We start from the raw sequence: 24413 nt of genomic DNA, 5'->3' as shown, positions 1-24413 counted from the left end.
CTTCTGTTTGCTGTGTTCTGGTCCCATGGAGGGGGAGGCTGAGAATACTGTAGAGAAAACCCTGCTCAAATCAAAGCAACACTTGCTAAGATCACTGGAGTGTGATGCTCCCCTCTGAGGGTGTATTTTCCTGTGCTGGGCTGGAGGAGGAAGCGGGGAAAGGATTTAAACAAAACCAAAAGGATGCGAGGGAAATAAGAGCATCAAGAAACTCACCCTAATCGGACGCCTTCTGTCTCTCCATCAGCTTTCAGTTAGCTTCAGCCAATCAAAGTAGAACTTTTATTGCAAATGAGGTTTTGTATTTTATCCCTTTTATCCTGGGAAGACCCTGCACTGGGACAAATATGTATTTATTTACTCTGCTGTCAACTTTTCTTAAAAACATATTTAATAAGAAAAACAGATACGTATTTAAGCAGATAACGTTAATCTATCCTCTGTAGCAATCCCAAAGCAATGAATTTTTCTCGTAAGGATTGTCATAACTCTTTTAATGGTATATACATAAATTATTCAGGTGAGTGAGAAGCCAGGCATATTAGATTTTACAATTCTGCCAGTATGTTATGTCACCTTTTTGGAAAAGAGCATATACAACCTGATTGCAAATTCAGAAGTGTGGAAAGGAATAAGAAGGTGAGATGATTTGAGAGAGTAGCACTGAAATGTATATATTACCATATGTAAAATACATAGCCCATGGGAATTTGCTGTATAACACAGGGAGCCCAAAGCCCGTGCTCTGTCACAACCTAGGGGGCGGGAGGGGGTGGGAGGTTTTAGAAGGAGGGGACATATGTATACCTATGGCTGATTCATGTTTGTATGTGGCAGAAGCTATCACAATATTGCACAGTAATTATCCTCCAATTAAAAAAAAGTAAAAACAAATAATGTTTCAAGTTTCCCCAGTTTAAATATATGCCTCTAAGCGCACTGAGAATAGTGTCTGGTACATAGTACACTGTATGAAAGTGTTGGTTAAATAAATAGAAATAATACACTTCCATCCACCTATCAGAGAAGAAGCTTGGAAGGGCAATGGCTCAGAAACTGACAAGGATTAATGGCATTAAAAGGATAGTGATTTTCTTTTCTTCCCCCTTCTTTGGCCAGTTTCTGTCCAGTGAACCTGGCTCCACTTCTGGATAACTCATCCGTCCATCCTCCACTCCACACCTTGAAGCTCTAAAGTAAACCTCACATGAGAAATTTCAGCACAACTTCTCACTTACTGCATAGCCCTTATGTTGTCATATGTATGTAGCTGTAGTTTTCAAGACAGTTCCCCGACCAAAATGTTCCTTGCTGTTTAAGAGAGAAGATGCATGTTTGTTTTAAGTGAATTTATCTGAAGTGGCCAATTCCTGGTACTAAGCTTATTGAACAAGGCATCCCTCTTCTATGTCTTTATAGAGAGCTAAGCCACTCGTTTCTTGTCTGCTTTCTACTCTCATTGTTTTCCTGTCTAGCAACACTATACTTCATAGATAGATGTATGATGTTTATGATGGTTACATTTATATGTCAGCTTGACTGGTGGGGTGCCTGGCCAAGCATTATTCTGGGTGTTTCTGGGAGGGTGTTTTGGATAAGATGATCATTTGAATTTATAGGTTAATCTTTAGACTCAGTTGACCTCCCCAGAATGAGTGGGCCCCATCCAATCAGTTGAAGGCCTAAATAGAGCAAAAAGCTGTACGTTCCTCTTGAGTAAGAGAGATTTCTTCCAACCGTTCCTCTTTTTAGACGCTGACTGAAACATACGCATTTCCTGGGTCTTGAGTTTGTCCACCTTTGGACTAGAATGACACCGTGGCTCTCCCGCTTCTCCAGCTTGCTGACTCTCTCTTTAGATCTTGGGAATTGCCAGCTTCCATAATCACTTGAGTCAGTTCCTTAGGATAAATCTCTTTCTGTGTATATACAACCCGCTGCAGGTTCTTGCCTGGAAAATCTCATGGACAGAGGAGCCTGGCCAGCTACAGTCCATGGGGTCACAAAAAGTTACACACGACTGAGCAGCTGAGCATACACACAGTAAAATATTAGCTACCATAGCTACTGCATTTTCCACCATCCTGTGACATCATAGACACTATGTAGCTTTGGATCTCTCCTCTTTCCATTCTCTAGTTGTGTTAATGTGGGCAAATTAATTTCTGGACATTTTGTTAAATGTAAAATAGAAATGAAAATAGTACCTACATCATAGCATTTTTAAAGACCACATGGGACAATATTTATAGGAAGTTTAGAACAGTGCTTGCAACCTGACATAGTTTATCAAGTCAGAAATGCTGTCAGTTGTGAAATACCTTGCTATTTTGTGTATTTCAAAGTAGAGAAAGCAATGCCAATTATAATGGTAAGATGCTATCAGTTGTGACATCTCCTGACATGTTAAAAGATGAAAAAAAAATGTTTCTTAAAATCAATAAAGTACCAGAGTTGGTGCTATATAAATGAATAAAACCTACACCAGGCAAGCTGATTATTTAGAGACAAGACTGAATAGAAAAAAAATCTATCTGCGTTTGTGGATGGTTATCTAAATAGCAACAAAACTCTTAGCAAACTATAATATTAATGAATGTTCACCTCACTTCTTGGCTAGTCTAGGAAGTTACTAAAGCATATTTCTTTTATTTTCTTAATGGGGTATAGAGCTGCTTTCATTATAGACTCTCTATGGCCATTTAATAAGGCATGATGGCTGTTCTAGACTTCCCCCACCAAATTCATATGTTGAAACCCTGGGCCCCAAATGTGACTGTTTGGAGACAGGGTCTGTGAGGAGGCGATAAAAGTTAAATGAAGTCATAGGGTGGACCCTAATTTAATAGGGCTGGTGTCCTTAGAGAAAAGAGGAAGCAATGCTAGAGCATGCTATCTCTGCCACGCGAGGACACAGTAAGAAGGAGGGGGACTTCCCTGCGGTCCATTGGCTATGACTCTAACCTTCCAGTTCAGGGGGCGCAGGTTCCGTCCCTGGTCAGGTGAACTAAGAGCCTGCCCACATACTGTGCAGCCAAAACACTAAAGTAAGTAAATTAGTTTTGTTTTTTTTTTTTTTTTTAAAAAAAAAACAGGCTGTCTAAAGCCAGGGAAAGAACTCTCACCAGGAATTGAATTGGCCAGCACCTTGATCTTGGGTGTCTAGCTTTCAGAACTCTGAGACACAAAGCCTGTTTTGAGGCCACCCAGTCTGGGTTAGTGTGTCATGGCAGCTGACGGGGAGGGTGGTCACTGAGAGAGGACTGGCCACCCCTCTCCCCCTGGCCCTCAGTCGTTGCCTGTCTGGGATTGTTTGACCCGAAGGTGCTTATGTGCAATTGGAAACCAGAGAAAGACTCTCCCCGTTAGCTCTCCCCATCCTCACTTCTCCGCTCATGTCGTGCTGAAGTTCCATGCTACTTTACTGACACTGTAATTACTCTTTATTTTTTATTTATGTACTTTCTTACAGTCACACACAACTACCTATGGGAAATAAACACTCTTCTTGTGAACATTTAATTAGGTTTATCATTTTAATTATGTCTTTCATATTGCTGTGTTCTTGTGCTGTGGATTGAAAGCTGTCTCTCATGTTGGCGGTCTGACCCTCTGGGTACTGGTTCCACTTTTACGTATTTTACAAATCAAACTTTGCCTTAGTGTTTGTTCTCACCGTTATTTGGATTTTGTTTTTCCCCGTTTAAGATGGTATGATAGGGAAGGGCCAGAACATCATTCAGCATGATGCAGAGATTATTTTGTAGAAGGCCTATCTTTATGGACTGAAAATCTGAAATATGGAATTTTTTGAATGAGTTTTGTTATTCGAAGCACATGCACCAAACAACAGGGACCGAGCAAAACATTAACCCGTGGGACTCCTTGGGGAAACCTGTTTTAATGAGTAGATGAGATTTCTTATAATTCACAGAACAATTTATATGTAAATGGAATCTGTGAAAACCTTGAGGTGGGTGCTCTGAGGGTGCTCAAAAGCTTGCCTTTCGTTAATAATTTCTGAACACTGCCTCTGTAATCTTGTTTATATTGCTTTTTTAAAATTAGAGTGAAGCTGAGTCTTTCCATCCTAGTTATAACCAGAGTTAGTGTATTAGTTATCTATTCAGTTCAGTTCAGTTCAGTCGCTCAGTCGTGTCCGACTCTTTGCAACCCCATGAATGGCAGCACACCAGGCCTCCCTGTTCATCACCAACTCCCGGAGTTCACCCAGACTCACGCCCATTGAGTCAGTGATGCCATCCAGCCATTTCATCCTCTGTCGTCCCCTTCTTCTCTTGCCCCCAATCCCTCCCAGCATCAGAGTCTTTTCCAACGAGTCAACGCTTCGCATGAGGTGGCCAAAGTACTGGAGTTTCAGCTTTAGCATCATTCCTTCCAAAGAAATCCCAGGGCTGATCTCCTTCAGAATGGACTGGTTGGATCTCCTTGCAGTCCAAGGGACTCTCGAGAGTCTTCTCCAACACCACAGTTCAAAAGCATCAATTCTTCAGTGCTCAGCCTTCTTCATGGTCCAACTCTCACATCCATACATGACCACAGGAAAAACCATAGCCTTGACTAGACGGACCTTTGTTGGCAAAGTAATGTCTCTGCTTTTGAATATGCTATCTAGGTTGGTCATAACTTTCCTTCCAAGGAGTAAGCGTCTTTTAATTTCATGGCTGCAGTCACCATCTGCAGTGATTTTGGAGCCCAGAAAAATAAAGTTATCTATTACTGTGTAACAAATTAGCCCTGATCTTAGATGCTTGAAACAACGTACAGTTGACCCTTGAACAACACAGGCTTGAAGTGTGCAGGTCCACTGTCCTCTGATTTTCTTTAATAAATATGCACTATGGTGCCACATGACCTGTGGTTGGTTGAATTTGTGGATGTGTAACTGTAGGTAAGGAGCGCCAATCGTAAGTTATACTCAGATTTTCGATTGTCTGTGGGAGTTGGAGCTTCTAACTCCTGCGTTGTTCACAGGTCAACTGTATATTATTTTACTCACTCCTGTGACTGCTGGCAGCAGACTCTAACTCCTGGCCACAAGACGCTCAGAGCTGCACACAGCACGGCTTCCTCAAACCACTGCTCCTGGTGTTTGCTGTTGGTATTGGCACCCAGACCAGTGCTGGTGCAGCATCAGAGGAAATATACCTAGAAGCTCACTTACAGGGTTTCGTGGCAAGAGACTTCAGTTTCTTTATAAGAGCCGCTTATGCCATGGTTTCCCAAGAGTGAGTGATCCAAAGGGCACAGGAAGAGTGGCCACCTGCGTGTGGAAGTGCCATATTATGACAACAGGCTATTGGTCATGCAGACCCACCCTGGTACCATGTGGGAAGGGACTGCACAAACGTGTGGACGGGAGGAGGCAGGGCTGACTGGGGATCACCTTAGATGGTGGTTGCCACAGCTGACATGACCTTGAACAGAATGACAGAGTCATTGAGTAGAATCATTCCCTCAGGGTCACTCATGAGAATAGGTTCAGCTACTATTAACCTTGGCTTCCCTGGTGGCTCAGATGGTAAAGAATCCACCTGCAATGCAGGAGACCTGGGTTCGATCCCTGGATTGGGAAGATCCCCTGGAGGAGGGCATGGCAACCTGCTCCAGTATTCTTGGCCTGGGGGAAATCCCATGGACAGAGAAGCCTGGTGGGCCACAGTCCACGGGGATCGCAAAGAGTCAGACACGACTGAGTGACTGAGCACACACACATTATTAACCCAAGTTCTCTCTTTGCTCTCCTCGCTCCTGATACTCTTCCAGTAAATCCTCTTTGAATTAAGTGAGCTCAGATCAGTTTCCATTGTTAAAACAGAAGAGTTCTAACTGATAAAATGAACTCCAAAGTAAATTAAACTGCTTTTGTTTGTTACAGGACTATGGAAGTCAGGTTTCTCATTATTGGTGTCAGGAGATACAAATAGAGAATTGTGGACAGAGTAGTGAGAACCTGTGGTGCTAGGTTGGAATTGGAGATATTGGTGTGAACTTACGCTGTACACACACACGCGCACACACACTCCTAGATCGATCTATCCTCTCAGCCCCAAATCACTCCCTGGTAGCAATGAATAAACCTTTGTGCCAAGACCTTGGTTTCTAAATCTGATGCCCCACTAAAAACAATCAGGTCTCCTTTGAGAAAAATGATGACGGCAGGGAAAATAAAGGGTGAGTCTGGCACATCTTTGAGTCTCCATTTGCGCCAGAAAGTTAGAAAGAACTCAAAGAGTAATGGGGATATGTCAAAAATGACAGAGCTGCCAGTGTGAAGGGTCTCCTCCTGTCTAGATCTGAGAGAATTTGAACATTAACATAGAATCAATTTTGCAACCATCATGTTAATAACTGGTTCAGACGGAAACCATTGATGAATGCTAAAAATAGGCGGTGAAAATCTGATGAAGAATGGGGTGTTGCCATCGTTTCAATACATGTCCCCTTAAAATGCATATCAATTACAAAGGGCAAAATAATACCTTTAGAGATGGAGAAACATGGTGGACACCACCTTAGGCATGTAATTAACAGGCACCGCACCAGTAGTGGAGTAAATGGATAATCTGCCAAAGGGCATTGCCTGACTCTCATCGGGAGGAAACACCAGACAAATCCAAAGTGAGGAACATTCTACACAGTAACTGACCTGTATTCTTTAAAAATGTCAAAGTTGTGGAAGATAAAGCCTGAGCAATAGTTCTGACAAAAGAAGACTAAAGAAAAGTGAACTGAATATAATGCAGGATCCAGCATTAGATCCTGAGGGAGAAGGAAAACTGCTCTGAAGGACAGTCTTTGGGAAATTACTTCAGCCACCTGATGTGGAGAGCTGACTCATTTGAAAAGATCCTGATGCTGGGAATGATTGAAGGCTGGGAGGAGAAGTGACGACAGAGGATGAGATGGCTGGATGGCATCACCGACTCAATGGACATGAGTTTCAGTAAGCTCTGGGAGTTGGTGATGGACAGGGAGGCCTGGCGTGCTGCAGCCCATGGAGTCGCAAAGAGTTGGACACGACTGAGCAACTGAACTGAACTGAGGATTGTCAATTATGTAATAGCTTTATGTTAACGTTCATTGTCCTGAATTTGTTAATTATGTCAGAGAGTTAATTAATTATTCTTGGGAAATACACAGTATTTAGGGGTGAAGGAATGTCATGTCTTCGACTTACTCTTAAATGGCTCAGAAAAAATATATGAAAGAAAGTGAATGATGAAGCAAATGGGGTCACATGTTAATGATTAGGGTATCTTGGTGAAAGATCTTCTATCGGTTTGCTATTGCTCCTCTGACAAATGACCATAAATTTAGTGGCTTTTTTCTATGAGAAGACTAGCACAGTTTGGCTGGTTTCTCTGGGTTAAATTCAAGGTGTCGACAGGAGAGCATTCCTTTATGGGGTCCCGAAGGAAGAATCTGTTTCCAAGCACATCCATGTTTTGGCAGAATTCAGCTCCTTGTAGTTGTAGGACTGAGGTCTCCATTTCCTTGACTCTTGGCCCCTCTGCCTTCAAGCCACCAAGACGTGCTTTGGAGCCCGTCTCATATTTTCAACCTGACTTCCCCTTCTGATTCTCTCTCTCTGCTTTGAAGGGCTCACATGATGACATTAGCTCTACATAGGTAACCGAGGATAATCTCCCTCTCTGAAACTCAACCAATTAATAATCTTAATTACAGCTGCAAAATCTCGCTGCCATGTAAATAACATAACATAGCCATGGGTGTCAGAGAAGGCAATGGCAACCCACTCCAGTACTCTTGCCTGGAAAATCCCATGGATGGAGGAGCCTGGTGGGCTGCAGTCCATGGGGTTGCTAGGAATCAGACATGACTGAGCGACTTCACGTTCACTTTTCACTTTCATGCACTGGAGAAGGAAATGGCAACCCACTCCAGTGTTCTTGCCTGGAGAATCCCAGGGACAGCGGAGCCTGGTGGGCTGCTGTCTATGGGGTCGCACAGAGTCAGACACGACTGAAGTGACTTAGCAGCAGCAGCAGCCATGGGTGTGATACCAGGGGACTAAAGGTCCCAGAAGCCAAATTTCTGTCTGCTGCAAGTTCATAGGAGTTCATGCCACTATTCTTGTTACCTTTATCTAAGTTTAAGGTTACATCAAAACAAAAAACTTACATAGATTCATGGATACAGTACATGGAATTGGAAAGCTGTAGTCGTGGCGTCATTGATCCTCTTGGTAGTTCCGTTTCTTCCTAACAGTACTGGGTCTGTTTTGTTCCCCTCTTACCCACCAGGTCACCACCAAATCAAGCAAGGGACCTGTGAGGTGGTTGCAGTGCACAGGTGCTGTAACAAGAACCGCATAGAGGAGCGATCCCAGACGGTCAAGTGTTCTTGCTTCCCAGGACAGGTTGCTGGCACGACTCGGGCTCAGCCCTCTTGTGTTGAAGGTAAGACCGTTACAGTCAGTTTCCCTAATGTTGCCCAAGGACCTAACACTGTAAGAACCTTCTTGCTTTATTGTCTTTGCAACTCCAAAGAAAAGTAGGTCAACTATGTCCGTGTCACTTTAAAAATGAACATAAAGGGACTTCCCTGGTGGTACAGTGGTTAAGAATCTGCCTGCCAGTGCAGGGGTCACAGGTTTGATTCCTGGCCTGGGAGGATTCCCTAGGATCCCCCAACTAAGCCCATATGCCACCAGCTACTGAGCCTGTGCTCTAGAGCGCATGCCCCACAGCAAGAAGCCGGTGTGCATTGCAACTAGAGGAGGCCTGTGGGTAGCAGTGAAGATATAGTATGGCGAAAAATAAAATTAAATAAAAGTGAGCATAAATGTAACCCTACAAATTTCTTGATGAGTAAGGCATTAATGATGTCTCTCAAAAGGTACCAATGAGGACTTCTCTTACTAGACAACTAGGAAGATATGCTTTGATTTCTTCTTGCCTGGCTGTCTCTTCAAATATCATCCAATGGAGCAGTCACCTCCCCAGACATGCTCTTCCTGCTCTCAAACGCTGCTCAAAAAATTTAGCAACCTGGTTTTCTCAGCTCCTCTTTAATGTTACAGATGAATACTCTATTTTTTTTTTCTAGTTTACTATTTGTGAGACATCTTTGGAGCAGGTTCCCTGAGAATAGTCTGGGATCATGTATCATTTATTTGTTGTTTCCACATCCCCCAGCTGAGTACTGTGCCAGTAGTTTAGAAAAATGAATGAGGATTGATGGTTGTAGATGGAGGCCTGGGACTGATTCCTTTTGATGCCCCTGGCTCCTTCCAGCAGACACCTTGTTAGACACAAGTGTCAGTCCCCAGGGGAACACACACACGAGGTAAGTCTTGTAGCTGTTTCTCTACAGCGGCGTGGAACCTGTGAAAATGAACACTTCCCGTCTTACCGGATGCATCTCTAAAGGTAAGTGGTTAAAACACACACACCCATTCTTATCTCTGAAATTATACAGTTGACAACAATAGCTGACTTACATGTGCCAACTCCCCTACCAAAGGCAGACACAGATATATAGGTTGTATAGCGTACTTGTGTGGTATGCATGCCTGTGGTCTATGTCAGCACGATCTTAGCCACCTTTCAAGCTGGAAGGTGAACGTGAAATGTTTCCTGACTATAATTCCTCACCAGAAACCCTGGATGTCAGGTGAGTCGCCAAATGCAGATTTCATCAGATTTTCTCAAGATAAAAAAGTACATATACCATCAGCTAACAGTCCTGAAGTCCTCTTCAGTTGTACCCCATAATCACAGATACTAATATTTATGCAGCGAAATATATGAATATTTATGCAGGATGGGATAAGACAAGATGAAGAGCCTCATGTTAATTCAAGTCAGGTATTGCTACCATCATAAAGAAATTCTTGCCATTTTCAGAGCTTTTTGGATTTGGGGATTAAAGATAAAGAATTGTAGACCTAAGTTAAAAAAAAGAATGAGGAGCTTTAACATTTTAAAAAAAATGGCTAATTTTGGCTCTCCAGCGGGAACAGTTTGTTGTTGTCGTCGTTGCTATTCTTCAGTCACTCAGTCGTGTCCGACTCTTTGCGACCCCATGGACTGCAGCACCCCGGGCTTCCCTGTCCTTTGCCATCTCCTGGAGCTTGCTCAAACTCATGGCCATCGAGTTGGTGATGCCATCCAACCATCTCATTCTCTGTCATCCCTTTCTCCTCCTGACTTCAATCTTTCCCAGCATCAGGGTATCTTCTAATGAGTCAGCCCTTCTCATCAGGTGGCCAAAGTATTGTAACTTTAGCTTTAGCATCAGTCCTTCCAGTGAATATTCAGGACTGATTTCCTTTAGGATTGACGGGTTTGATCGCCTTGCAGTCCAAGAAACTCTCAAGAGACTTCTCCAACACCATAGTTGAAAAGCATCAATTCTTCTGTGCCCAGTCTTCTTTATGGCTCAACTTTCTCCTCCATACATGACTACTGGAAAAAGCATAGCTTTGACCATATGGACCTTTGTCAGCAAAGTAATATCTCTGCTTTTTAATACACTGTTTAGGTTGGTTAAAGCTTTTCTTCCAAGGAGCAAGCATATTTTAATTTCATGGTTGTAGTTGCCATGTGCAATGATTTTGGAGCCCAAGAAAATAAAGTCTGTCACTGTTTCCATTGTTTCCTCATCTATTTGCCATGAAGTGATGGGACTGGATCCCATGATCTTTGTTTTTTGAATGTTGAGTTTTAAACCAGCTTTTTCAGTCTCCTCTTTTACCTTCAAGAGGCTCTTTTGTTCTTCACTTTCTGCCATTAGGGTGGTGTCATCTGCATATCTGAGGTTACTGATATTTCTCCCAGCAATCTTGATTCCAGCTGTGCTTCATCCAGTCTGGCATTTCACATGATGTATTCTACATATAAGTTAAATAAGCAGGGTGACAGTATACAGCCTTGACATGCTCCTTTCCTGATTTAGAACCAGTTCGTTGTTCCATGTCCAGTCCAGTTCTGACTGTTGCTTCTTGACCTGCATACAGGCTTCTCAGGAGGCAGGTAAGGTGGTCTGGCATTCCCATCACTGTAACAATTTTCCACGGTTTGTTGTGATCCACACAGTCAAAGGCTTTAGCATAGCCAATGAAGTAGAAGTAGATGTTTTTCTGGAATTCTCTTGGTTTTTCTATGATCCAATGGATGTTAGCAATTTGATCTCTGGTTCCTCTGCCTTTTCTAAATCCGGCTTGAACATCTGAAAATTCTCATTTCATGTGCTGTTGAAACGTAGCTTAGAGAATTTTGAGCATTACTTTGCTAGCTTGTGAGATGAGTGCAATTGTGCGGTAGTTTGAACGTTCTCTGGCATTACCTTTCTTTGGGATTGGAATGAAAACTGACCTTTTCCAGTCCTGTGGCCACTGCTGAGTTTTCCAAATTTGCTGGCATATTGAGTCCAGCAGTTCTGCCCAGCACCTCCTGTACAGTGTTAAGAACAGTTTAATATATGTATTTTCTCCATTATTGAGCCCAAATCACACTCTGTCTCCTTGTCCTCAGATCAGTTTGCTTTTCTGTATTCGGCTGTCCCCTCCACAGTCTAAGGGCCTTGTCATATTTTGCGGAGCTTACCATCTTAGTGTTCCAACATTCACCCAGTAGCCAGAATGATCTTTCTATGGAAATAGGGCTTGTCACGTCCCTCTCATATTTATCAATAAAACCTGACTTCAGCAACTTTCTGCCATCTTTAAAATGAAATCTAAAGTCCTTACCCTGTTGGTGTGGCTGATGAAACCCTGCATAATCTGGTTTTGTCTTTTTTTCTTTTTTTCTTCTTTCAACTCCTGTACCCTAGCCACACTGCAGTCTTCTCTGTTCCCTTTCATCTCTGCACTTCACCATCTGTATCCATACTTGAATCTTTGCGTTTGTCTCCTCAAAACACATTTGTCCAGTTGATGCCTGTTCTTTCAAATCTATATGTTCTGTATCTCACCATACTTCCAGTTCCTGACATGGATATCATTTTGTTGTAAAAACTTGCTGAATGTTTGTCTTCACATTAGTCTACAAGTTGCTTGAAGATGGGAACGGGATCTTTTATTTATATCTTTCCGCATTGGCTGATGCTTGGTGAGTGTTAGCATAGCAGAGAATTATTTCATCTTCACTAATCACAGATTCATTTGGAAAAGTAACAGCAGTGTTTGCTTGCCTCTGTAGATTTTTAATTTTTTAATAAAAGTCATGTAGATTTTTATCATTTTTGTTGAATTATTATGATAGTAATAATAGTTGAGAGTATTGTGATAGTTTTAAATGATCAACATAGTGATTCAACACTGATATACATTACACAGTGATCACCATGGTAAGTCTAGTAACTATCTGTTGCCATACAAAATTATTAAAGTATTACTGATTGTACCCCCCATGCTGTATATTATATCCCCATGGCTTAATTTATAACTGGAAGTTTGTACCTCCTAATTCTCTTCACCTGTTTTGTCCAGCCTCCCATACTTCTCCCCTCTGGAGACCACCAGTTTTTTGTTTTTTTTTTCCTGTATCTTTGAAATTTTTTCTGTTTTGTTTGTTCTTTATTTTGTTTTATAGATTCCACATACAAGTGAAAGTGTATGTTGTTTTTTCTTTATCTGACTTATTTCACTTCACATAATACCCTTTACATACATTCATGTTGTTGCAAATGACAGAGTTTCATTCTTTTTATGGCTGAGTAATATTCCGTTGTGTGTATAGGGACTTCCCTCATGGCTCAGTGGTAAAGAATCCACCTGCCAATGCAGGAGACGTGGGTTCAATCCCCGGCTCAGGAAGATCCCCTGGAGGAGGGCATGGCAGTCCACTCCAGTATTCCTGCCAGGATAATCCCACAGACAGAGGAGCATGGTGGGCTGCAGTCCATGGCATTGTAAAGAGCTGGACACAACTGAGCGTGCGTGCATGTGTACACACACACATACACACACACATCTATATCTCACATCTTCTTTATCCATACATTGGCTATTGTAAATAATACTGCAATGAACATAGGGGTGCATATTTCTTTTCCAATTAGTTTTTTTTATTCTTTGGATGAATAGCCAGAAATGGGATAGCTGGATCATATGGTAGTTCTAATATTAGTATTTTGAGGAATCTCAATATTTTCCACAGTGGCTGCACCAGATTAAATTCCCACCAGTGGTATATGAGGTTGACTTATCCCATGTGGGATCATTTTCTGAACTTTCTTTCTGATAGTTTATTACTAGTTTATAGAAATACAATATACTTATGTATATTGATTTTTGTATCCTGCAACTTTACTGAATCCCTTGATCAGTTTTAAGTTTTTTGGTGTCCTCTTTAAGGTTTTTTAAAAATATGTACTATTGTAACATCTGCAAACAGTGACAGTTTTGCTTCTTTCTTTCTAATCTGGATAACTTTTATTTCTTTTTCATAGGAGTGAGACTTCAATACTGCGTTGAATAGAAGTGATGATAGGGATCCTTGTCTTGTTCCTGATCTTGGAGGAGAAGCTCTCAGCTTTTCACCTTTGAGTGTGATGCTGCCTGTGGTCTCTTGTCTGTGGCTTTTATTACATGAGGTGCCTTCCTCTATACTCACTTTGTTGTGAGCTTTAAGCAACTGGATGTTGAATTTTGTCAAGTGCTTTTTCTTTATCTGTTGAGATGATCGTGCAGTTTTCTCCTTTATTTTGTAAATGTGGTATATCACGTTGATTGATTTGCAGATATTGAATCACCCTAAAATTCCTGGAATAAGTCCCACTGAACCATGGCATGTGGTCCTTTTAGGGTTTCTCTGGTGCTCAGTTGGTAAAGAATCTGCCTGCCAATGCAGGAGACCCACGTTTGATCCCCAGGTCAGGAAGATCTCCTGGAAAAGGAAATGGCAGCCCACTCCAGTATTCTCTGGAGAATCCCATGGACAGGGGAGCCTAGCAGGCTACAGTCCATAGGGTTGCAGGGAGTTGGACATGACTGAGTGACTGAACCGCTACCATGGTCCTTTTAATGTATATTGTTGAATTAGGCTGGCTAATATTTTGTTGAGATTTTTTGCATCTATGTTAACTACGTACACTGGTCAGTAATTTTCTTTTTTTTTTTTGGTAGAGTCTTGGTCTTAACTTTTGGTCTGTAGTTTTAGTATAAGATAATGAGTTTGGAAACATTCTTTCCTCTATAAATTTTTGGAATAATATGAATAGAATAGGTATTAACTCTTCTAAGTGTTTTATAGAATTCATCTGTGAAGCCATCTGGTCCTGGACTTTGTTGTGAGTTTTTTGATTACTGATTCCATTTCAATACTAGTAATCAATTTATCCACATTTTCTATTTCTTCTTGATTGTCTTGGAAGCACGTGTTTCTAGATTTCTTTGAGGTTGTTCAGTTTGCTGGGATATAATTATCTGTACTAATTGCTTACTATTCTTTGTGCTTCTGTGGTGTCGGTTGTAACATCTCTTTCATTTCTGATTTTATTTATTTGGGCCCTTTCTCTTTTTTTGCTTGATGAGTCTGGCTAAACGTTAATCAATTTTGTTTATCTTTTCAGAGAACCAGCTCTTAGTTTTATTGATCTTGTCTATTTTCTCTTCAGTCTCTGTTTCATTTGTTTCTGCTCTAATATTTCTTTCTTATGCTGACTTTGGGCTGTGTTTGTTGTTCTTCTAATTTCTTTAGATGGTAAGTTAGGTTGTTTCAGATTTTTCTTGTTTCTTGAGATAGGCCTATATCACTATGACTTCCGCCTTAGAACTACATTTCCTGTATCCTATAGATTTTGGAAAATTGTATTTTATTTTTATTTTTGAGATATTTTCTGATTTCCTCTTTGATTTCTTCATTGACTCATTGGTGTTCTTTTTTTTGTTTTTGTTTTTTTTAGTAACATGTTATTCAGTCGCCTCATCTTTGTTTTCTCCAGGTTTCTTCTTGTGATTTGATTTCTTGTTTCATACTTGTGTGGTTGGTAAAGATGCTTGGTTTCAGTCATCTTAAATTTATTGAGACTTGTTTTATGGCAATAATGTGATCTATCCTAGAAAATGTTCCATGACACTTGAAATGTATGTGCTTTTTCTGTTGTTTTTAAAATGATTTTTATTGGAGTGTAGTTAATAGCATTGTGTTTCAGGTGTACAGCAAAGTGATTCAGTTACACATATACATGTATCTTTTCTTTTCCAAAGTCTTTTCCTATTTAGATTATTACAGAATACTGAGCAGAGTTCCAGGCCGCTGTATAATAGGTCCTTGTTGGTTATCTATTTTAATACAGCAGTGTGTAATTTTCAGTTTTACCTCAATAAAAAAGTTCTGAACTTATATATATAACATGTCATTATATATTAAATATGACACACATATGTATATATATTTAGTCATTTTAAAATGACCTCATGGTTTGGGACATATGCTTGTAACAAATACATTTACAGATAAAAGAAAAATATAGCAGTGTGTACATGCGAATCCCAGACTCCCAATCTATAGGTTCACCCCTGGGAACCATTAAGTTCTTTCTCTAATAAGTTAATAAATACATTAATTATCATTTTTAAAAAAGATTCCATATAGAGGTGATATTATATGATACTTGTCTTTCTCTTTCTGACTTTATTTGATAATCTCCAGTACCATCTAGTTCAGTTCAGTTCAATCGCTCAGTCATGTCCGACTCTTGCGACCCCATGAATTGCAGCACACCAGGCCTCCCTGTCCATCACCAGCTCCTGGAGTTCACTCAAACTCACGTCCATCGAGTCAGTGATGCCATCCAGCCATCTCATCCTCTGTCATCCCCTTCTCCTCCTGCCCCCAATCGCTCCCAGCATCAGGGTCTTTTCCAGTGAGTCAACTCTTCACATGAGGTAGCCAAAGTATTGGAGTTTCAGCTTCAGCATCAGTCCCTCCAATGAACACCCAGGACTGATTTCCTTTAGAATGGACTGGTTGTATCGCCTTGCAGTCCAAGGGACTCTCAAGAGTCTTCTCCAACACCACAGTTCAAAAGCATCAATTCATCAGTGCTCAGCTTTCTTTATAGTCCAACTCTCACATCCATACATGACCACTGGAAAAACCATAGCCTTGACTAGATGGACCTTTGTTGGCAAAGTAATATCTCTGCTTTTCAATATGCCATATTGTCCACCCTGCTTATTTAACTTCTATGCAGAGTACATCATGAGAAATGCTGGGCTGGAAGAAGCACAAGCTGGAATCAAGATTGCTGGGAGAAATATCAATAACCTCAGATATGCAGATGACACCACCCTTATGGCAGAAAGTGAAGAGGAACTAAAAAGCCTCTTGATGAAAGTGAAAGAGGAGAGTGAAAAAGTTGGCTTAAAGCTCCACATTCAGAAAACTAAGATCATGGCATCTGGTCCTATCAGTTCATGGCAAATAGATGGAGAAATAGTGGAAACAGTGGCTGACTTTATTTTTCTGGGCTCCAAAATCACTGCAGATGGTGATTGCAGCCATGAAATTAAAAGACACTTACTCCTTGGAAGGAAAGTTGTGACCAACCTAGATAGCATATTGAAAAGCAGAGATATTACTTTGCCAGTACCATCCATGTTGCTGTAAATAGCATTATTTTTCTGTAAATGTTGCTGTAAATAGCATTGTTTTTCTTTTTAATGGCTGAGTCATATTCCATTGTGTATATATACAGCATCTTCATTATCCATTCATCTATCGATAGCCATTTAGATTGCTTCCCTGTCTTGGCTGATGTAAACAGTGCTGGAGTGAAACTTGGAGTGCATTTATATTTGTGAATTACTGTTTTCTGTGGATATATGCCCAGGAGTGGGAGTGCTAGATCATATGCTAGCTCAATTCTTAGTTTTTAAGGAAACTTTATACTGTTCTCCGTAGTGGCTATACCAATTTACATCGTCACTAAGAGTGTAGGAAGAGGATCCTCTTTCTTCCACAACCTCCCCAGCATTTATTCTTTGTGGGCTTTTCGATGATGACCACTCTGACCAGTGCAAGGTGACACCTTGTGTAGATTTTCAGATGGTTGATAATGAGCCATGTGGAGCATCTTGTGCTTTAAAATAAGCGTATGTTAAACTGGCCTCTTCAGATTGGCTTCCTTATGGTCTGACCTGTTTTGAATTCATGATTTCAATTACCTACCTACTCCAGGACATTTCTTGAGGAGATAAATGGCCTCATTTCTTGAGGCCTTGTGTATATGCTGCTGCTGCTGCTGCTAAGTCGCTTTAGTCGTGTCCGACTCTGTGCGACCCCATAGACGGCAGCCCACTAGGCTCCTCTGTCTCTGGGATTCTCCAGGCAAGAATACTGGAGTGGGTTGCCATTTCCTTCTGCAATGCATGAAAGTGAAAAGTGAAAGTGAAGTCGCTAAGTCGTGCCCAACTCTTAGTGCCCATAAGCTGCGATTTTAGAGTTGTTGTTATGGAAAATGTCCACAAGGCGGCAGCACTTTTTATTATTAATTTAGTTTGGCTGTGCCCGGTCTTTGTCACTGCATTGGCTTTTCTCTAGTTGCAGAGAGCGGGGACTACTCTCGTTTGTGGTGCTTGGATTTCTCACTGTGGTGGTTTTTCTTGTTGCAGACCACAGGCTCTAGAGTGCAGGCTTGGTAGCCGTGGCGCTCGGGCCCAGTTGCTCCACGGCATGTGGTATCTTCCCAGACCAGGGATCAGACTTGTGTCCCCTATATTGGCGGGCAGATTCCTATCTACTGTACCCCCAGGGAAATTCTTGGCAGCACTTCCTGATGCTCCAGTCGGGTTCCTTGGGCAAACAGAACTCTAGAGAAAGTCATGTTCCTGGCTTGTTATAGAGTACGCTGTGCCAGGGCTCCTGTCTCACGACTTCTTCCCCCGCTACCCTCCACCACCCAGACAGATCCTAAGCCCTGTCAGAACTGTGATGCTGAGGGTGCTGTAGGTGGGGGGACTCTGAGGAAGGAGATAGCTGGTGGGAACCCCAGCTCCGGGAGACTTGGAGACCAGGTGACTTTTTAGAGCTCTTCTGGCCCAGAGGGTCCACTGTTCTTTGGGTATACTGGGTTTGGTTGAGCTGTAGGAGGGCCTGCCTGGATCTGGAGAAGGGGTTCCCATCCACAGGGCTTCCCTGGTGGCTAAGATGGTAAAGAATTTGCCTGCAGTGCTGGAGACCCGGGTTCGATCCCTGGGTTTGGAAGATCCCCTGGAGGAGGGCATGGCAACCCACTCCAGTATTCTTGCCTGGAAAATCCCATGGTCAGAGGAGCCTGGTGGGCTACAGTCCATGGGGTAGCAAAGAGTCAGACACGACTGAGCACCTAACACTTTCACTTTCCACAGGGGACCAGGCATGCCAGGTTTAAGGGGGCTCATTTGCTGGCACATCCCTCCCCAGGCCCCTCAGCTCCACCCCAGTCCAGCCTTGGGACCCAAGGCAGCTCAGGCTTCAGGGATGTGACACCAGGCCAGGTACCCGAGGCCTGAGGGGAATACTGATGGCATTTAAAAAATCTTTTTAATGTCTATTGGAATATAGTTGATTTATAATCTTGTGTTTGAGTGTACAGCAACTTGATTCAGTGATACATAGACGTCTATCTATTCTTCTTTGTTTTCCTGTTTAGGTTATTACAGTGTTCTGTCGAGTTGCCTGTGCTACACAGTAGGTCCTCGTTGATTAACTTGTTTATACATATTAATGGATATATGTTCATCCCAGCCTCCTCATTTATCCCTCCCTCTGCTCCACCTTTTCTGTTTGGTAACACTAAGTTTGTTTTTAAGGTGTGGGTCACTGTTTTTCCTTTGCAAATGAGTTCATTTGCATTGATTTTTAGATGCTACCCGTAAGTGATCTTGTAGGCTATTTGTCGTTCTCTGACTTCCTTCACTTAGTACGGTCATCTCTAGATCCATCTATGTTGCTGGCAGTGGCCCTATTTCTTCCTTTTTTTAATGGCTGAGTCATATTCCATTGTAACTGTACCGCATCTTCTTTGTCATCCATCTGTCCATGGACATACTGGCTGCTTCCCCGTCGTGGCTATTGTAACTAGTGCTGCAGTGAATGTTGGCACGCAAGCATCTTTTCCAGTTTTTCTCTGCCTTTAGGCCCAAGGGTGGAATGACTAGATCGTGTGATAGCTCTGTTTTTATTTTTTTAAGGAACCTCCATACTGTTCTCCATTGTGACTCGTACCAATTCACACTCCAAAAAAACAGAATGGGAAGGCTCCCTTGCTCCATGTGCTCTCTGGCATTTACTGTTTGTAGACTTTATGATGATGGCCATTGTGACTGGTAAGGGGGATACCTCATTGTGGTTTTGCTTTGCAGTTCTCTAATGATGAGCCACATGGAGCATCTTTCTGTGTGCTTAAAAAAAAAAAAGGTATGTCAAATTGACCTCTTGAAATTGGCTTCTTGATGGTCTGCCTTGTGAATTCTTTTTCAGTTATCTACTTCAGGACATTACTTGAGGGCAGGTGTCCTTTACATCTGCGAATAGTGAATTTGAAGTGTCCTAAGTCCTGGTTTTCAATTTGTTGTTTCAGGAGAAGTCCATAAGACAGCAGCCCTTTCTCTGGCCCCACTTAGGTTCCTCAGGCAACCAGAGCCCCAGAGAAAATCTGTTCCAGAGTTGTCTCATGACTTCTTCCCCCTTAACCTGCACTCCCCACAGAAATCCCAAGCCCTCCCCTAACTGTGATGCTGAGTGTGCTATGGTACTTAGGTGGGAGGACTGCCAGGAAGGAGGCTGCTGGTGGGAAGCCCACCACTGGGGTTGTTGGAGGACAGGAGACTTCTTTAAGATCCCAGCCCAAAGCGTCAGCATCGTTTGAAAGCTCTGGGTTTGCTTGAGCGGTAGGAGGGCGCATCTGGATATGGAGATCAGGGTCCCATCCACAGGGACCAGGCACTTCAGGTTTAAGGGGGCTTATTTACTGGCACATCCTCCCCAGCTCCAACCCAGTCCAGCCTTGGGACTCAGGGTGGCTCAGGCTCCAAGGATGTGACTCCAGGCCAGGGGTCCAAGGCCTATGTCGTTGGCATTTGTCTTTTTAATTTTTGTTTCATATCGGAGTAACATTGACACACAATGTTGTGTTTCTTTTCAGTTTGCATCAACCTGGTTCAGTTACACATATGCATGTATCAATTCTTCTTCAGATTCTTTGCCCATACATCTTACTGCAGTGTGTTAAGTGGAGTTCCGTCTGCTATACAATAGGTCCTGGTTGATTTTCTAGTTGAAATATATTACTGTGTATATGTTAATTTTAATCTCCTAATTTGTTTTCCTGCCACCCCATCTTGCCCCTTTGGCAACCGTTCGTTTTTTATGTCTGTGGTTCTGTTTCTGTTTTGCAAATGAGTGCATGTGTATCGATTTTGAGGTTGCAGGCATCAGTGATACCATGGCCATTTTGTCATTCTCGGTCTGACTTCCTTCACTAAGGATGATTATACCCAGATCTACCCATGTTGCTGGAATAGGCATCGTTTTCATTCAGTTTTATTCCTGAGGAATATTCCCCTGTATATATGTCCCACCTCTTCTTTATCTGTTCATCTCTGGATGGAGATTCTCATTGCTTCCACCCCTTGGCTTTTGCCAGCGGTGCTGCAGTGAACATTTACGTGTGTGTGCCAATTCCAGTTGTGGGTTTTGTTTCCATATGGGCCTAGGAGTGGTCATGTGGTGCTTCTTTGCTTAGTTTATTAAGGACCCTCCATACTGTTCTCCATCGTGGCTGTTATCAATTTTCATTCCCAAAACGAGTGCATAGGAGGGTTCCCTTTTCTCCATGCTTTCTCTGGCATTTATTATTTGTAGATTTTTGATGTTGGTCATCCTGACTAGTGGCAGATGATACCTCGTTGTAGTTTTGATTTCAGTTCTGTAATAATGAGCCATGTGGAGCATCTTTTCATGTGCTTAAAAAAAAAAAAGCTGTGTTAAATTTATCTCTTGAAATTGCCTTCGTGAAAGTCCTCCATGTTTTGAATTCTTTTTCGATTACCTACCCCAGGACATTTCTTGAGAGCAGGCGTGCTTTACAGCCCCATAAACCTTGTAAATATGAAGTGCCAGAAACACTGGGTTTAAAGTTGTTAATACAGGAAATGTCCACAAGGCGGCAGCACTTCTCCATGCCCCACCCCGGTTCTTCTGGCAACCAGAGCCCTGGAGAAGTGTTCCTGGCTTGCAGATTAGAGAGGAGTGTGCCAGGGCTCAGGTCCCATATGTCTTCCGCCTTACCCTGCACCCCCCAGACACCGGAATCACCGGCGTGGGCCGCGTGCACCTTCCTTTTAGGGCTGAGTCTCTGCTGCTGCAGACACAATGGGGGCAGGGCTGATGCCCTGGCTGGCTGGTTGTGTGGCTTGGCCAGGACTGTTTATGGCACGTCCTGGGTATGAAACTGGTCTCTGGGACAACCGGCTGTGAGGCTTGATCATGACTCTTGTGAGAGTGCGGTTGTGCGGAGTTCCCCTTATGGGAGCTGGTTTGCAGGGGCACCTGGGCGCTGAGGTGGCCCACCAGGGAAGGGTGGATCTCCTTGGGAGGGACTGACCCCAGCGGGGCGGGGCACAGTGTTAGCGCGGTAGATGGGGCTGCAGAAATGCCGCACAGCGGCACTGGGCCAGCTAGGTAAAAAGAGGGTTCAAGAAAATAGCCCCTGTCAGCACTTCTGTCCCTGGAGGTGATACCAGAGGCTTGCCTCTCTGGTACTCGTCCTAAACGTAGTCCCTGAATTTCCTTCCCGTGTGACAGGGGCACTTTCCAAGCTGCTGCCTGTGTTCTGGGACTTGGAATAAGTGAGTTTGTGTGTGAATCCTTCAAGAGCGGAGTGTCAGTCGTCTGCGTTCCCCCAGCTCTCTTCGCCCTGAGTCCCGCTGGTTTTCAAGGCCGTTCTAAGAGCTCACCTTGCTGGTGCAGGACCCCTGGGCTGGGCCACCCGACGTGGGGCCCGTCCGCCCGCTCCTGGGCTGGGGGCTTCCCGGTCGTGACGTCCCTCCCCACCCCGGGTCCCGCACCAGGGGTGTGGGTTCTGACTGCACTGCGCCCGTGCCCCTCCTACCTGTTTGGACGTGACGTTTTCTTTATAGACTTACTTGCAGAAAGCCTGTTCTCCCAGCCTTCAGGTCATTCTCAGAAACAGTTGCTCTGTATCTGTTTGTGGTTTTGGTGTCTCCAGGGTAGGAGATGAACTCATGTTCTTCCTACTCTGCCATTTTATCCAGACCAAACATGACCTCTGTAGACTTTGCACGTCTACAGGAAGTCATGAATCATTACATAAACTGTGTTCATACTCTGTCTGGTTTGGGAAATTTGAATATAAAAATCTTGTATGTCTAAATCATGTGTTACAATTCAGAAAGCACTTTTATTGGGGAACTACAAAGTACAGTAGTTCCCATTAGCATCTGTCTCTTAGTAAAGGAAATGCTAATCCCTTACCATACACTAGCTTGTTTTACATTTGATATGTGGGAAAATCCTTTTTGGCCTCTACTCTCTGGGTAACTACATTTCTCTGTTCGGTCAATATATATACTTGTGTATTTAAAACAGGTCTGCAGAAAATGTGGTCGATCTTGGTATGAATGTGTATTACACAAACGGATAGGATATCCCAGTGGCTATTTCTTAACTCAGTGTGCATTATTCCTGTTAGTACTATGTTGTGGAGATCTTTGTGTCCTAGTACGTGTTGACCTGTTTCCTTTTTAATTGCTCTACAGCATTCCTTCATATGGGCAGGTTGTAATTATTTAGCTGTTCTTCTACTGAAAGGCATTTTGGTTCCGTCTGTGGCAAAGGAAACATGCTCACAGGCTACTTGAGTGCCTTGGTGGGGAGGATCAGTGAGTGGTGGAGACCGAGTGTCTGGTCTCAGAGCGGAATCTGCACAGTAGAGCTTTCTGTGATGATGCAAGTGTTCTTTCTGTATATCTCCATCTCTGAGTGGCATCATGTCCGTGTGTCCAGTGTGATTGGGAGCCGCTAAGCATGTGCACCTCCAGAGCACTCCAGATGCGCGAGTGTATTTAAGTGGGAACGTGGGACCTGAAGCTTCTGTGTTGCAGGATAAGCTTTATGCCATTGTGTAAGCTTGGTGTAACATCTGGTGGCCAGGGCATCCCAAAACCCTGAGAGAGAGAGGATTGTGGGTCTTCATATCTGTGTCCCCTGCACGAGCACTGCCTGGCAAATAGTCGGTGTTGGGCTCAAATAGTCAGCGTTCATGGGCTCAAAGTCACGGGGGCGGTGTTAGAAGTTGTACTTTAGACTCTAGTTAGGATGTATGTCTGTTCTCATATGTCTCTGATCTTCTGTTCCTTATTTGAATATGTTTTGAATCGGGCTTTTTAGCTTTACCTGCTTAATCTTTATCCCATAATAATTATGCAATATCATGCTGCTAACTGGCATGTGGGGAGACCTAGTGTCTGCTGATACCTTCCTTTTATCTTATTTGTCAATAAGGATAGGATCTAAAATATAAAATTTACTTGAATTTACATTTAAATTAAAGGCAAGAAGAGGGGCATTAATTTTGGTACAGACATTGGACTATCTTTATGCGTTTTTGTTAATCCATACCACAGATACTTATCTAGTGTTTTTTGTGCTTTTCTGGGAAATTACAGCTTTTAGTAGTTAAAAATAGCTCTTTTTTCCTCCCATCCAGCTTTTTTAAAAATTATAATTAACTTATGAAATCCCCCTGAATTATTGAAATGTGTCTGTAATACACATTTGGGATTTGGGAGAAGGAATGAAGAATTATTTGATTGAAGCTGTGATTACTTGGATCCTGAAACAGAAACTATTTAGCTGTTAAGCATTCTTCCTTTTGCATCTTCTTCGGGCATAGACAAGGCTGTTTTGTGGTAGGAACTGTATTCTACACAGTTATCAAAATATAGCCCTATAGAGATAATGCTGGATTGGTTTATGATAAAATGAGATAAACGTGTAGTACAATGAAGCTTAATTTATTTTGTCAAACTGAATGCTCTCTAAACATCAGGTTGATAAAAGCTTAATAAGACAAAAGCCTAGGACTAGAAGACAGTTACTTTTCAAAGGTTTTTTTTTTTTCTCCTTTCTTTCAGTGATGTCCCAATGCCTTTTCTGAGATGTCAGACTTCACTAAGGATAAGAGTTACTTCGTGTCCTGAAGACATCTTTTGTGAATTGTGGGTTGTGTGGTCAGATGTGGGGTCTGTCTTTAAGATGTGAGTTCACAAGGTTTTGTTACTAGCTGTTTTCTCTGTGCTACCTGAGCGATGAAGCAGTTTTCTGAGTTTTTCTCGGTGTTGGTCAGCTAAGTGACAATGAAGTATCCTTTACTGAAACACTTTGAAAGTTGGAAGGATATGTGTGTGCATTTAT

The 24413-nt window shown here is 42.6% G+C and overlaps 1 protein-coding gene across 3 annotated transcripts in view; it reads left to right on the top strand.

Moving 5' to 3' along the window:
* FAM19A4 (family with sequence similarity 19 member A4, C-C motif chemokine like) overlaps positions 1–24413 on the top strand; it is a 175402-nt gene that overhangs the window by 136813 nt on the left and 14176 nt on the right. For all 3 annotated transcript variants that reach the window (XM_027523177.1, XM_027523176.1, XM_027523178.1), the window contains exon 4: positions 8289–8444. In XM_027523177.1, the coding sequence (XP_027378978.1) occupies positions 8289–8444 (156 nt within the window). The remainder of the gene's footprint in view (positions 1–8288; positions 8445–24413) is intronic.

The sequence above is a fragment of the Bos indicus x Bos taurus genome, chromosome 22 (assembly GCF_003369695.1).
Source record: "Bos indicus x Bos taurus breed Angus x Brahman F1 hybrid chromosome 22, Bos_hybrid_MaternalHap_v2.0, whole genome shotgun sequence".
Classification (NCBI taxonomy): Eukaryota; Metazoa; Chordata; class Mammalia; order Artiodactyla; family Bovidae; genus Bos; species Bos indicus x Bos taurus.
The sequence above is the reverse complement of the archived record's forward strand: the minus strand, read 5'-3'. Positions and strand labels throughout refer to the sequence as shown.